This window comes from Arvicola amphibius, chromosome 9, assembly GCF_903992535.2.
Source record: "Arvicola amphibius chromosome 9, mArvAmp1.2, whole genome shotgun sequence".
NCBI lineage: Eukaryota > Metazoa > Chordata > Mammalia > Rodentia > Cricetidae > Arvicola > Arvicola amphibius.
This window is the reverse complement of record NC_052055.2, coordinates 51,595,455-51,612,085: the sequence shown is the minus strand read 5'-3', so window position 1 is coordinate 51,612,085 and position 16,631 is coordinate 51,595,455. Positions and strand designations below refer to the sequence as shown.

Here is a 16,631-nt window from a genome sequence, read left to right as displayed (position 1 = left end):
ACTCTGGGTTTTTATTATTAATACTTATTAGAATTCATGCTACATGTAATGCAAATATATAAGTAGGATATCTGATCGTAACCCATAGGTTGGGAACCACTGGTTTAAATAGTCCATCCATCCTCCTGTTAGACAAGCTCTTAGCAATGCTGCTTATAAACACACGAATATGATTTTTTAACATTAAGCGCTCTCTGCTTCATAAGCAAAGATTTTTTTTACTTCATTTACTTCTATGTATCTATCAATCTGTTGATTTCATTGGTTAATTAATAAAGAAAACTGCTTGGCCTAATAGGTTAGGACATAGGTGGGTGGAGTAGACAGAACAGGAAGAAGGAAGTGAGGTAGATGGCTCAGTCAGATGCCACACTTCTCCTAAGTTAGTCAGTCCTCAGGGAGAGGGACGCGATGAAGCTCCAGCCCAAGATGGACGTACACTAGAATCTTTCCGGTAAGACACTACTTCGTGGTGCTACACAGATTATTAGAAATGGGCTAAAGCAAGATGTGAATAAGAGGCTGAAAATAATGGGCCAGGCAGTATTTAAAAGAATACAATTTGTATGTTGTTATTTCGGGTAAAGCTAGCTGGGCGGCCAGGAGCCAGGTGGCTGGGAGCCGGGCAGGATGAAAAGCAGGCCTGCCCGCAGCTCCCCACTACATATGTATGTGTGTTTGACACCTGAGTGCTGAGGCAGAGGCCATCAGATAACCGGGAACTCGAGTTACAGGGTGGCCTGATGTGAGTCCTCTGGAAGAGCAAGAAGTGCTCTCACCACAGAACCAACTCCCTAGTGCCTTAAAACTTTAAATAGGGTAAATTTTTATTAAATCCAAAGTTAGAAACCAAAGCTGCATTTACATTTCTACTTTTACTGTTAACCACTTTTCTGCAAATTCAGTGAATTCATTTAAATCAGACGTGAATATAAAACTTCTACAAAGCACATGACTAAGCACTATTCAACTCTGGGGATGGGGCTGAGGAAGAAGGAAAAAAAAGTTGGAGTCCAACATGGGATGGTGAGGAAGAAAAGAAACTACTTTTTCCTGAATAGAACAGCACAACAACAAAGTTAACAGAAATCTATTAACTGTGGCAACAAAAATCACTGGTATTTCCAAGCAGGTGTGGCAGTAGTGTGAATGCGGTGGCCTCAGCTGCAGGCATCTGAGTACTTACTCCCCAGTTGTGGTGCTGTGGAGAGGCTGCAAAGGTGTGGCCTTGTTGGAGGTGTCACTGGAGGCAGGCTTTGGAGTTTAAAGGCTGCCATTGTAGGGTCATTCTCTTCTCTCTGTTCTGTCCTTGCAATTGAAGATTGAGCTCTTGACTTGCTAGTCCAGCCACCATGCCTGCAACTTTCCTGCAATTCCTCTTACATACTTACTTCTGGAACCATAAACCTAAGCAAACTCTTCCTTCTATAGCAGCCTTAGCCACTATGTTTTATTACAGCAACAGAAAAGTAACTCATAAATCAGGTTCCTGCTGTCGTCCACATTTAAAGTCATCATAGCTTAAATCAAACATGGCTTTTTAGAAAGATTGATTGATTGATTGATTGATTGATTGATTATGTATGCAGTGTTCTGTCTGCATGTATGCCTACACGCCAGAAGAGGGCACCAGATCTCACTGTAGAAGACTGTGAGCCACCATGTGGTTGCTGGGACTTGAACTCTGGTCCTCTGGAAGAGCAGCTAGTGCTCTTAACCACTAAGCCAGCTCAGCCTTCAAAAGGTGGCCCTTGATATTAGCCATCTGCTGCTATAGCTTAGGCCTTAAATGTCTCCCATTAAATGTCTAGGGTAAAGCATAACAGCCTGGCGCTTGATAGGAAGTCTTCATGTCACTAGGAAAATGTCCTCAAAGAGGACTGTGGCACCCTATAGACTGTCTTACCAAAAGTCCAACTCATCATGGGGTACAACCTCCAAAACCATAAGTCAAATTTCTTTCTTTAGCCAGTCGGTGGTAGGGTGTGCCTTTAATCCCAGCACTTGGGAGGCAGAAGCAGGCAGATCTCTGTGACTTTGAAGCCAGCCTGGTCTACAGAGCATGTTCCAGGACAGTCAGAGCTACATAGAGAAACCCTGTCTCGAAAACGGAAAAAAATTTTTTTAAGTTGATTATCTCCAGTAAGTGTTAGAGTAATGCAAAGCTAACACACCTTAAAGAAGCAAGTATTACCAAATCATAAATTGAGTTCTTGAGCTGGGTGTAGTTGCTCATGCCTGGAAGGAAGCTCAGCACCTCAGAAGAGGACTGCCATGAGTCTAAGGTCAGCCCAGTGTATAGAGTGAGTTCTAATGCAGTCTGAACCATAGAGTACCCTGTCTCAAAAAAATAAAAGAAAAGCCAAGAGGTGGTACAGGCCTGCAATCCTAGGACTTCAGAGAAGAGGCACAACAAACAATTTAAATTCATCCTCAAGTACAAAGTAAGTTGGAGGTCAGCCTAGGCAACACCTGAGCCAGTCTCAGAAAAAAAGGGGGTTGGGGGCAGGCTGGAGATTTGGCCCCAGTGGTTAACTGTCCTTACTGTTCTTTAATTCCCAGAAGCCATGTCTGGAGGTTTACAACTGCCTGTAACATCAGCTCCAAAGTGACAACACCCTCTTCTGGTCACCCACACACACGACACAAATGCTCACACACAAAAAGAATAATAAAATATATCTTTTGATGTTTCTTATACCTTATTACTTGTATTCCGACCTCAATGACCTCAGACAGGCATCATTCTGATTAGAACATGTTTATAATCTCAGCACTTGCGAGCAGGCAAGAGGGTCAGGAATGCAAGTCTGGCTTCAGATACACAGTAAGTTCAAGGCCAGCCTGAGTCTCAAAAGCAGTGGAGAGGATGCCCTGAGAAGTGATCTATAAACTTTACCAGATTAGTAAAAGAACAAAATGATGAAAAAGACTAAATTTAACTAAAATGTAAGCATGTCATAAGAAGGTGAAGGAGCAACTTCCAAGAGCAAAATACACTGAAGACAAGACAAAGCTTCAAGTCATTCCCACAAGAAGAGTAAGTTCACCAGAAGAAAAAAAATCTGAATTCTAAAAGAGAAATATAGGAACAAAGGTTTTTCAAATCAGTAAAGTGGGACTGGGGAATAGAAAAGACCCAGCTTCTCCAATAACATAGGGAAGGAGGAGGAATGAGCAGGTCTGGCCAGGGTCTCTGCTCCTAAAGGAAAAGCACTTCAGACTCTACCTATGCAGCTGGACAAGGAGGAAAAGATCTGTCCAAAACATCTACACATCTACGCTGATTCTCAGCACATCAGTGCTATAAAATTTCTTTCTCTTCCTACTTACTGATGTTGAAATTCCACTGGGGGCGGGGGGAGTCAGGGGTGACCAGTGTATATTTACACACACACACAAATGGCATTAGATCAAAATGGTTGTTACATTTGACTATAAAATGTTCATTTAATTAGGATGTCCATCACTTTTTTTTCCTCTTTTGAGGTGTCTGGGATCAGTTCAGAGGATCAAGCATGTTAGGTAAGCACTAACTGAATTACATCCTCAGCCCTTCAATTCTAATTCTTAGACCAGCATTCTGTGAGCCATCAATACATCGAACTTCACCCAGAATGCTTCCATCCTGGGAACTCCATGCTCTAAAACACCAATTGCCTATCCTTCTACTAAGAGGTAGCCTTAGGCCTCAAGTAGCTTTTCCTTTGTCCTAAACGCCACTTCTTTTAAATAACTCCCCTCTCAGTTCTCGCTTCTTCGTGCGGTCATGATTCCTAGTCCTGTTCTCCAGTGTCAATCTCAGTCTTGCAATCTTGCAGGAACTACTCACCTTGCAATCTTAAATCAATACAATTTGCTTTGCCCATCCACAAATTAAGCTACTCAGTGAAAAAGCACACAGTCTGCATGTCAATGCCCAGATGGTAAAATAAAATTTCTACTCAAGGGATATAGTGGGAAAGAGGACTTGGCATTTTTGAAAGGTAACTCACAGCTATGACTGTATCATTTTTAATCCTTCTAGATAATCAAACTAAGAAAACTTATTAGAAGTAGTCTCCAGACCAACCTGAAAAGCAGTGACATAATTACTGAGTCTGCCCATCCTAATATAACAAGCTTCCTCTTTTTTTTCTATCTTAAATCATTTTATATCAACCAGAGCTGTAATTCAGGCCAATGAAGGATAACCTTACAGATGACACTGTTCATCAAGGTAAGGAATAGGACCAAGTAATAAACTGTCAGCTAGGCCTGGCTGCAGTCCTATAAGCTAACTGAAAGGCAGGAGGATCACAAAGGCAAGACCTGCATAGGACACAGAGTGAATTCAAGCCCAACCTAAGTAATTTAGTAAGACCTTGTCTTAAAATAAAAAAGAAACAAAGGGCTAGGGGGGTAGGGCTCAAAGGTTGAGTGCTTGCCTAGCATGAGAAAAGCTATAGATTCAATTCCCAGTATTACTACCACACACAGAAAAATCCCTAATACTTTAAGTAAAAAATACTTGACATGTGTACAAGAATTTATGCCATCTGTGGCATATAAAATGTCTACATAAGAATACAACCGAAGCCGGGTGGTGGTTGCACAGGCCTTTAATTCCCAGTACTTGGGAGGCAGAGGCAGGTGGATCTCTGTGAGTTTGAGGCAGCCTGGTCTACAGAGCTAGTTCCAGGACAGACTCCAAAGCTACACAGAGAAACCCTGTCTCCAAAAAAAAAAAAAAAAAAAAAAAAAAGGAAAGAATAAATACAACCCAAAGTGGCAATGTTCAAGATGAGTCAGCAGAAGATTCAAAGCTTCTTGACCTCCAAACCTCCCTTAGTTTTCCAAGCAGTTGAAAAATGTGGAGCCCCTGCTACATACTAGGACTGGATCCAGTTTGGGTAGAATAAACAACTTATCAAGACCATTAAGAGTCTAGTTCAAAATTTTCAACTCTCAGAACAGAGACAAGACAGACAGAAGATGGGGATTCCGTCCTTTGAACCCAGCACTCTCCTCGCCCTGCAAGCTGCCTGACCAGCAGCTGAAATGCTCTCTAGGGTTGCAACATGCTTCTCCTTCTAGCCCAGGAAGATTGATCTCCAGGTAGAATGTCATATTAGTTCATAACTTAATTTTAATTTTTGATTTTGTGACAGTGTCAGATTGTGTAGCCTGGCCTAGAACTTGCTATGAAGACCTGGCTTGCCTTGAATTCACAGAGATCCACCAGCTTCTGCCTCCCAAGTGCTGAGATTAAAGGCATGTGACACAGTATGCCAGGCTCAATTTATATATATTTTAAGGAGATAAATAAATGGCAGTCATGAATAGAAGCAGATGTTCAACATTTCTTTGTCCATGCACAGTATAGCACTTATAAAAATTTATAAAAATTTTCCTCCTCAAACTAAATTCAATACAAAATCTTTGTTCTAGAAATTTAAGTATAAAATATATTTTGTGCCGGGCGGTGGTGGTGCACGCCTTTAATCCCAGCACTCGGGAGGCAGAGGCAGGCGGATCTCTGTGAGTTCGAGACCAGCCTGGTCTACAAGAGCTAGCTCCAGGACAGGCTCTAAAGCTGCAGAGAAACCCTGTCTCGAAAAACCAATATATATATACATATATATATATATATGTATATATATACATATATACATATATATATACATACACATATATATGTATATATGTATATATACATGTATATATATATATATTGATTTTTTACTTAAATAAATTACCATGTATTTTATAGCCTTTTTTGTGGGCTTTTTTTGTTTTGTTTTGTTTTGTTTTTTCAAGACAGGGTTTCTCTGTGTAACAGTGCTAGCTGTCCTGGAACTCACTTTGTAGACCAGGCTGGCCTCAAATATTTTCTAGCTTTTAAAAGGTGAATTTAATCTCTTTTCTAGCTAGGCTGGTAAACGTCTGCTATTTGAAGACACTGGAGAAGACAGAATAACACAGCGGGCTCTGAACCTTCCTCCACAGAGCAGTGACTTACACTGGCATGGCTCCGAGGGGGTGCTCGTTCTCTTGGAAGTCGTTCGTAGTCATACCGTCCCTCAGACCACATCTCATTTCTTTTGGAAGCCACTAAAGAGAAAACAAAAACAATCCTGGGTTTTTTTGTCAGCAAGTAAGACACAAGAAAGCAGCAAATGCCAAGACACCTAGAGGAGAGTGAGACAAGAGAGGAGAATGAAAGCAACGAGTCCTCCTACTGGAGATTTAAAACAATCCATGCACATGTATATATGAAGTCCTGCATTCCTTCCATTTTAAACGTTATTTACAATTTCAAGAAAAACTTCCACCAGCATGCTGGGTAAGAGCCATAAACCACATACAGTTTCTTCATTGCCAAAGTTTGAAACACTAGAAAAGATACCATTTAATGAATAGTTTGGAAAGTAGGCCAGCAAGGCTACTCCAATTAAGGCTGGCCACAAATTTACTATGTAGCCAAAGCTGGCTTGGAAATACTGGGATTACTGGTATATCCCAGCATGCAATGCTCCAATGTTTTTAATTTTGTATTAATTTATTTGTAAACGTGTACAGCATGTGTGGGGCAAGAGGTGCAAGGCTTCTTGAGCCTTCTTATGTTGCTAGGCTTCCTGAGCCTCCTTATTCCCCTAACCGCAGTTGTTAGGCCTCCTTATTCCCCAGGGAACGGTGAGTGCTCTATCCACCCATTCCACAGCCCCAGGACGCAGGGCAGATGATAGGGAGCGGACTCAATGTAGGAACTATTTATTACTGTGAGTGTCAGCTTATATACAGGTTAAGTGACACCATGTGATATGGGGGTACCTCCAGCCAATGAGACAGACAAACCCTCCCTCCGGCTAGAGGGGTATCTACCTAATTTCTGCTCTCCCATCCTCACTCAAATCGAGCCTTTTTTCTGTCCTACATGCCTCGAGGTACAGGCCTTGAGATAATTTTGGCCCAACATCTCCCCCTTTTGTTTTATATCCCACCCCCTACCCTGGTCACCAAACCAGAATATCCCACTGGGGAGAGAGGAGAGAGTACGGGTCAGGGCCAACCCTATCAGGAATTTCAGCCTGGACACCCTCAAATTGAGAGTTCATCGTGGGTGAGATGTATCGAGCCTCTCATAATGTACTCGAAGAAGGGCCATGAGTACATTGTACCTGTTGTATCTGTTTTTGGAACGCTTCTTTCAACCTTTGGAGAACGCATGGGCCAAAAAAAAAAAAAAAAAAAAAAAGATCAATAAACAAATAGCCATCGATCCAATTAGGGAAGAAATGAGTGTGGTAAGCCATGGGAACCAATTAAACCAGGTTTCATAGGAGGTTCTTGACTTAAATGAATCACTATCTTTTCTTAACTCATCTAGGGTTCTTGTAACTATCCTGGAATGGTCCCGCACAGAAATTCTTACCCAATCGGCCTGCAAATTCCTCCCTGTTCCATAAACAGCAAGTCCAAGCCTCTCCTATTTTGTAAGGTTACCCTTGCTAAGGAATCCAAAGACCTTTGTAAATAATGTGATGTAGTCTCTGTCTTTTCTACTAATTACGTCCAGCCCAGTCTGCTCACATCCCCAGGAAGAACAATAATAATCAGGAGCCGCCCTGCAGTTTCTGAGTTTCTGATAGTAGAGACAGCCTGGTTGCTTCCTGGGCAGACATAAACGGATATCTGCATGAAGGCATGTCTCCTAAGGACATGAGAACACCCAGGCTCATTAGGGCAAGATGCCTGGGGTATGGTGCACCCCCAAGAGCTTCCGCATTCAGGTCTCCCTTCCATCCCCGGAACATCAGGTCAGACCACAACATCCAGGGTGTCGTCATCTGGGAGGTCTGGTTTAAGATCTCTCCAGTGCCAGCACTCAAGGATCCATGTTATCTTCTGTGGTTGGTGGGGGCTTGCTGCCAGGACTTTGAGCCCCATAAGAAAAATTAATATGATTACCGCTGGAAGGGCCATCTGAAATAGATAAACAGGCAACACTCTCCTCAAGGGTCAGTCTCCCTTGGGCAGTGGTGATTTTTCTTTTCTTGTGTTTGAATTTAATGGTTGTCCACCATAATCTATTTATTGGTCATCTTGATCTTCCCCATTATCCTGAGGGGAGGGAAGAAATTTTAAGTTATAAGCGGGTAGCCACATAGGCATTTCCCCTGTTTGGGAAGACACAACCATATCCTCAGCCCTGTGTCAACAAGGGATCTGGGCCCCTTCATTGTTAGTGAGAGGATCCTTCCACTAACCTTTAGGCAGGGCCTCATTGGTAGGGATCCCCAATGTTTCTGGAATCTATTTTATTCATCTGATTTTTGAAAATTTAAAATATTGATGGTTAATAATGCCTTTTGCAGTTGTAGATGGGGTAGACTTCTCCCCCCTTTTGTTTTATAAGAACCTCTTTGAGATACTGGTGATGTCTTTCAACAATCGCTTGACCCCGAAGGTTGTATGAGATCCCAGTGGCATGGGATATTTTACATCTCTGGAAGAATTCTTTTAATGTTTGACTTATAAAACAGGGTCCGTTATCGGTCTTGACCTGTTGTGGTAGTCCCAACGTAGCAAAACATTGAAAGAAGTGGTTTCTGGCATGGGTTGCCTTTTCCCTGAGTGGGTGGTAGCCGAGCATGCCTTAGAGTATGTGTCTATGATCACAAATACATATTTTAATTTGCCAAACGGAGGGTAATGTGTTACATCTGTTTGCCAGATGATATTGGGTCCTAACCCTCTTGGGTTCACCCCTGTGGGGAGTGGAGAAACTGTTTGCAAGTCTTACATGTATGAACAATTCTCTTTAATTCTGTTGCAGGGATCTTGGGGTATAGGTATCTGAGTCCTCTCCAGTTGACATGAGTTAAGCCATGCATTTGGCTAACATTTTGTATGGGCAGAGTTGAGACCTCTGTGAGACAGGCCCCCCGAAGCTGCATCATTTGCAGCAGCATTCCCTTGGGAAATGAGGCCAGGGAGGTTTTGATGTCCTCTGAGATGTTAAATATATATGGGTTTTTTCTACCTTCTAAGAGCAATCCAAGTTGTATCATCAAGGCAGAAACAGGATTAGCATCCAATCTGATATAGACATAGGGTAAGTGTGGCAGTAGGTTCACCACATAAGAGCTGTCTGGATAGAGGTTGTTCGGTTCTGGAACCTCCTGTAGGACAATATGTACGGCCATCATTTCCTTATATTGAGCGGATCCCCCACAAGGGAGAATTTTGGTAATCCCTGTCTTGGTCCCCACCCTGAAGGGAAAACTACAAAGGCAGCCCCATTCTTCCTGCCATCTGTGCAAACAGTGAATGCTTGGGGCAGGGGCCTAGAAGAAAAGACTAAGGGACTCTCCAGGGTAGTTCTTGATATAGCTTCACTAACCAGGACTCCCCAAAGTGGGTGCCAAGGGTCCCCAGAAATCCCTCCAGGGTGAGGCTCAATCAAGAACAATGTCTAGCGGCCCATTCTAAATCCTTAATTCTGGATGGAATTATTAATTTAAAGGGATCTTTTCCATAATGTCGGAAGGTGCCCCTGATTTTTATGATCATATCAGCTATTTGATCAACTAGAGAGTACACTCTGGGAGCACCCCTCCCCAGGGTGTTATGTACCCATTCTAGAGGTTGTGACTGCTGAACAAGGGCAGCCAGCATGGTCTTTTTCCCTAATAATATTCAACCTTGGACTGGAATATTAGGATTATATCTTGCCAAAGAAGCCCAATGGAGCTCATTGACAAATTCAGTGAGTGCCTGATGGCTCTCAGGGGGTAAGGAAATGATCTTATAAGGTTGCCTCCCTTTTAGGAGATCATATAATACATCTAGTCTCTCAGTCTCTACAGGCAACCAGGGTCTTACCCAGTTCATTTCTCCCAGTATTTAAAGTGAGAGGCTCAGGCAGGATTAATTTCTGTCCTATAGGCCTCGAGGGACAGGCTGAGATAATTTTGGCCCAACAAGAGGGACGCACATGCATCCACAGAATGTGTGGAAGTCAGAAGATAATCTGCAGGAGTCAGTTCTGTCTATCGTGGGGGCACCAGAGCTCAGGGCCCCAACCTTTGCTGACTACGTCATCTCACCAGCCCTCTGGTTTGTTTCTGGCCTTAAACTGCTGATCCTCCTCTCCCACACACCCCAAATGAGGAATTAAAGAGCACCACCTGGACCATCAGTAACCAATAAAAGATGTGCTGAATATATCATATAAAAATCTGATCAAAAGCCAGTTGGTGGTGGCACATGACCTTCCCAGCACTCAGGAGTTGAAGGCATCCTGGTCTAGAGGGTGAGTTCAGGAACAACCAGGGCTACACAGAGAAACCCTGTCTCAAATAACCAACCAACCAACCAACCAACCAAACAAACAAAAACCCAGTTCCAGGTCCAGCCTAGACTATGAGGTCCTTACCAAAAAATTAAGTACAATAATGTAAAATGAAAAAAAAGCAGAGAACTTGTAATGAAAGCTGTTCAATCTGACACAAGAATACTCTGAAAGGAGAGAAACTCAATTGAGAAAATGCCTCCATAAGATCCAGCTATAAGGCATTTTAATTAGTGATAGTGATTGATGGCGAATGCCCCAGTCCATTGTGGGTGATGCCATCCACATGACGCAGGTGTGATCCTTCCTAGGTTCTATAAGCAGGCTAGGCAAGCCATGAAGAGCAAACCAGTAAGAAGCACTCCTCCATGGCCTCTGCATCAGCTGCTGCTTCCTGTTTCCTTCCCAATCTGAGTTCCTGTCCTGACTTCCTTCAGTGATGAAGAATTTTAAGCTAAATAAACCCTTTCCTCCCCAACTTTGCTTTTGGTCACGCTTTTCATCAGAGCACCCTAACTAAGACAGAGTGTGAGTATGGGGTGTGTTCACCTGAAACTCAAAGGCCAGCAGAGTGCTCTCCTACAAAGACTGGGCTCTGTTAGGGGCAGCACAGACATCCCAGGGGGTAACATACTACCAGATTGCAGAATGGAAACCATATTTTCAGGTTGTTCCTGATCCAGTTTGGAATTTTCTGCCTATCAGTTTAGAAGATAGATTACCTCACATATCAGAATCACTCTGAGAATCACAGGACAGTGAACTATAAAAAGAGGAATCTCTAAACAAGCTGGCTCATGGCCTTAGGGTGCTCTTTTAACTTCGGGTTGACATCACTACTTCATACATGCTAGCGTTCTGCTACTCTACTACATCCCTTGGTCAAGCTGGACCTTGAATTAAATTACCACAAAAAGGAACAGGAAAAAAAAAAAAGATAAATGTACTATAGAAAATATGCTAAAATTGCTTTCAATTCAAATACTACCCCAACATTTTCAAAGTCATTCAAGGAGCATTCTTAAGTACAGTAATCTTTTGATTTTGACTAGTGGCATGTGTTGCTTATGACATTATCCAGGTTTTGGAAATCAATCCACCCCACACCAATCAACTACACTGACTCTTGACACTAAACAGTCCCCTCCCATTACTGGATTCTCAAAAGAACTTTAGGCCGAAAGAGATGGTTCCATGGTCAAAAGCTCTTTTCACTCAAGCACGAGGCGTTTAAATCTGACCACCCACATAATAAAAGTCCAATATGACTCACCCGCACATGCAGCACCAGTAACTGAGGGGACAGGTTCAGTAGGGGACCTATCTTACAGGAGCAAGCTGGAGTGTAATAGAAAACAACACACTTGGGGTTCAGGGGTTAAGAGCACTTACTGTTCTTCTAGAGGTCCTGAGTTCAATTCCCAGCAACCACATGGTGGCTCACAACCATCTGTAATAAGATCTGGTGACCACATCTAGCCTTTAGGGATACATGCAGGCAGATGCCGTATACATAATTAATAAATAAACCTTAAAAAAAAAACACACTCCCCTGGCCTTCGCATACCCAAGTGCACACATTTGAATACAACACACACGAATTTTTCTTAATTTTTAAAAGTACTCCAGAATAATTCTCTGTGTCACAATAAAGCCGAGAACAGAATTCGAATTCCATGTGGAAAGTGCAAACTTCCTTTCAAAGTATGCCAACAAGGAGATACGGAGATAGACGGCTCGGCGGTCAAAGAGCACTGACTGGTTTCAAATCCCAGCACCTACATGGCGGCTCACAACTGTCTGTGAATCAAGTTCCAGGGGACCTGACACCCTCTCCCATATATACATGCACGCAAAACACCAATGCACATGAAACAAAATAAAGTATTAAAAAAAGAAGCATGCCAAGAAGTTGATCCAAAATATAAGAATCTCACTCTTATGTAATAATCAATAGTGTCTAAGTAATGCTGTCTGTGAGTCAAGTCCAGAAGGAAATAAGCCTCTCCTTAAAGCACTCCACTGAGGGATTCCTAGACCTATGTAATTTCAACAGAGAACTGGCACTGTGAGTGAAAGTTACAGGAATTTGATAAAACAAACTCACAGTTAATGACCTTGTGCCCAACCAAACATAGTTTTAATCCAAGTCAAAATGATACAATTCTTTTTCCATGTTATCCAAACTGCTTGTCCTGTAGGTTAGGCAACAGAGTAACTGCATCATAATCCAGACAGTTCCTTTCCCATCTTCAAGTTTTTTTCTTACTTTTTTTATTCTCCTCTAGCTATTGATAGCCAGCCAGAGTTAATGAAAAGTTCCATTTAAACTCTTATCTTGAATGAGCAGTAGGCATTTGTGTTGGCTCCAGACATCTCTGTAACTTCCTCTGCTCTTACCTAAATATTTTAATGCCACTCAACCAGATCCTGCAGCCTTGCTTTCTTCACAATACTAATCACCTCAAGTGTGGGATGATTTACATGCAATGTATATCACCATCTTAGTTAGGGTTACCATTGCATTGATGACTCCATAAGATCAGTTTGTAAGCAGGACTGTAGAGCATTTCCTTAATTAATGATTCATGGTGTGTGTGGGACCACTGGTAAGCTGGTAGTCATGGGTTCTATAAGAAAGCAGGCTGAGTAAGCCATGGGGAGCAAGCCAGTAAGCAGCACCCCTCCACAGCCATTCTACATCAGTTCCTGCCTCCAGATTCCTGCCTTGTGTGAGTTCCTGTTCTGATTTCCTTCAGTGATAACTACTGATATGGAAAAGTATGCCAAATAAACCCTTCCTTCCCCAAACTGCTTTGGTCACAGTATTTCATCACAATAGCTGTATCCCTACCTAAGATACAACCTCACTACGAGTATAAAAACAGGAGGTAGAACCACTATGTTGTCCGGTAACTTCCTCAACAATCCACACAAAGAATGTGATCAGTAACCAGAATGAATTTACTCACGTTATAAAGCCATTCTTCTCAATAAATGACTGGGCATCTCCTTCTAAAGAATGCTGCACACACCTCCAACTCAACACACCAACAGTTCTTCACTTTCTCAGAGCTCATCTCACCTCCTGTCTTCCCCATTTTGATCAATGAAATCCAAAGACTCAAATCAGAAACCTGAGTAATAAAACTCAACCTGTCACACCTAAATGTTTACTCCATCCAGTTATTTTTACAACTTCAACAAGCACAAGTATCTAAACTTCCTACAGCTTGACCTCTACCAAAGCATCTCTGATCTATCTAGTCTATGTACAAGATACAGCCCAAACACCAACCTTTCTTATATTCTCCCAAAGAGAGCTAAATTAGTCCTCTGTGCACCTCAAAAGACCATACAGTACTATGAAACAGTCCCATATTCTATTCACTCTTCCTCTTCTTCCTCCCACTGCAAGGGCAATGACTAAATGCATGGCAAAGGAACTTTTTATCAATAATAAGTAGTTCATATGACATCCCAGGAGTCATTCTAGGGAATCTTAATACTAGAGTAGTTGGCACCTTTAATTATTCAAGAACTTCTTGTTAAGTTTTTATGATTATAGTCATACTTTTATGGTGTCAATACCATTTCAAAGGATGAGAAACTTAAATTCCACATCCTCAAGAGAATTTCAATCTTGCTGCACACTAGCGTTATTCAAGAGCTTTACAAAGCAAAACTACCCAGAGCCTGTCTTTTCAAAGTCCCCAAAATGCCCTTGGAAAGATCTAACTGCTTTCAAATTCAAAAAATTTCAAATTTTTTAAAAGATTTTTATTTATTATGTATACAATATTCTGCAGGCCAGGCCAGAAGAGGACACCAGACCTCATTACAGATGGTTGTGAGCCACCATGTGGTTGCTGGGAATTGAACTCAGGACCTCTGGAAGAGCAGGCAATGCTCTTAACCGCTGAGCCATCTCTCCAGCCCCCACTGCTTTCAAATCTCAGGCTAGAACTCTTCCCCTGCGTGGGTTATGAGTCTCAGCCCCAGTGCACTGGTTCCTGTCTCATCTCATCATTAAACCTCATGTGATTGCAGAAAAAAAAAAAAAAAAAAAAAAATCTCAGGCTAAGATCAGCAGATTAAGGGCAGTAAGCATATTCCTGTCATCTACACTGAAACACTAAGGACATTAAAGGGCTGACCTGAAGCTAAAAATTGTATAAGACTGCTTTTAGCAGAAAGTGCTTACAACTCCAAACTAAGCCAAAAATCACTTTTAGAATATAATTAAAATGTTTGAAAAAGATTTCACCGATACCAGCTAAAATGGTCACAACAGCAAAATCCCAATTAGAATTCCATGTTGCTTGGCACTCAAGTGTATGTTAGGTGTGGATATGATAAGGGACCCCTTTAATCTTTTTGCTCTGTGATTTCTAGGCCAACCAGGGCTACAAAGTAAGAGCTAGCTTTAAAAAGAATATGCAAGGTAAAACAACTTTGAAGAAAGCTAAAACAAAATTTTAAAAAATTAATAATTAAATAGAATTTTGAATGACTCAAAAGAATAAATAGTGAATAGTAGAATCCAACGAAAGGCAAAGGCATTAGGAATGATTCTGAAAGTGTCTGAGAAAGAACTGACCAAAGGAGACCATAAAGCAATGATAAATAAACCTACCTGTTCCAGGATCTGACAAATTTTTATTTGGTCTCCTAAATGCAAGAATTGTGCAATAAGTTCTCAAGACATTTAAACCCTTTACCCACACTATCCTAGTGATGAGATACAACCTCACACTTTTATATTAAAAACTCTTAAAGCTCTGAAAAACTGAAATTCTAGCATTGAGCCTGGAGTACCATCCCCAACCCTTCCCAACATTATCACAAGAGAAGTAGGCAAGCAGAGAGAACAAACAGGTTCCAGGGCATCAAACGATAAAGTAAAATCTAGACAAAACATTGAATAGAGGCTTTGAACCTTGGGAATAAGTAGAGGAAGGATGTTATTTCAAAAGGTTAATTTATCAGCATACAAAATGGATTAGAAGAGGAGGCAGGAGGCTAGAACAAAAAGATGATGGATTTTTTTCCATGATAAATTATATAGTTTAGGAATGGAGGGACAGAAGTTTGAGATAGTTTCACTGTGTAGCCCCGGCTGGCTTGGGACTCACGTAAATCCTAAAATTCCCACCACAGTTTAGCATCTTTCAAGCACTTCACTCTTACCAGCCTCGCAAGGCCAGGTGTAGTAGTGCACATCTGTAATCAAAAGACTCCAAAAGCAGAGACACACATTTAAAGACAGCTTCACCCATGTAGCCAGTTTCAAGCAGCCAGAGTTATATTTAGAAAAGAAAAGAAAAGAAAAGAAAAAAAACCCTTGTTTTAAGAAACATGTAAACCTCAAAACTTCTTAACTGGAAATAGTGATGGTTACTGGGTGGGAGTCAAGAAGACTAGCAAAAGAAAAGGATAGAGAGAGGTTAATAAATGGGGACAATTATAGCTAAGTAGGGCATGAAGTCCTGGTGTTTCACTGTAGTATTTCACTTGTATTTAATAAAGCTTGCCTGGGGATCGGGACAGTAAACAGTCACACTGACCAGCGTTACAGACCAGCCAGCAATGAAACACAGCTTTAATCCCTGTAGCCACACTAATTACCATAGAAACCAGGCAGTGCATAACTTTAATCCCAGTGGTTCACGCCTATAATCCCAGCCCTTGAGAGGATTATAAAATGGGAGGAGACAGCTCTCAAATACAGTCTCATTCTGAGATTCCTAGAGGCAGGATTGATAATTTTGGACTGAGGTTGAGGTAAGAGCCAGTGGCTGGCTGCTTTGCTTTACAGATCTTCAGGTTGAACCCCAATTTCTCTGAGTTTTTATTAACTGTGCTTTATTCCATTGTATAATAGAGAGGTCATGGATAACAATAATAGTTAATACATTTCAAAAAGTCTATAAGAACTTGGAAAAACTTTACCATAAAGAAATGGTATTTGAAACGAAATGCTTATCATGACCCAAAATTAAGAAATACATTTATGTATTTAAGCAATAATGATACCCCACTAATACATATCTTTTCTATGATTTTCTTCATCAGTTAAAAACAGAATAGGGCCTGGAGAGATAGATGGCTCAGCCATTCAGAGCACTAGTTGCTCTTGTAGAGGTTAGGGGTTTGGTTTCCAGCACCCACATAGTGGTTAAGATAGTCTATAACCCCAGTGCCAGAGAATCCAATTTCTTCTCACTTCTGTGAGCACCAGGTATGCATGTGGTACACACAGCAGGCAAAATACACACACACACACAAACAAAAT

General features: G+C 41.5%; 1 protein-coding gene across 9 annotated transcripts in view; it reads right to left on the bottom strand.

Moving 5' to 3' along the window:
• Pphln1 (periphilin 1) overlaps positions 1–16,631 on the bottom strand; it is an 84,468-nt gene that overhangs the window by 64,153 nt on the left and 3,684 nt on the right. For all 9 annotated transcript variants that reach the window (XM_038342387.1, XM_038342392.1, XM_038342394.1 and 6 more), the window contains one exon: positions 6,002–6,093. In XM_038342387.1, coding sequence (XP_038198315.1) covers positions 6,002–6,073 — 72 coding nt within the window. In that variant the 5' untranslated portion in view covers positions 6,074–6,093. The remainder of the gene's footprint in view (positions 1–6,001; positions 6,094–16,631) is intronic.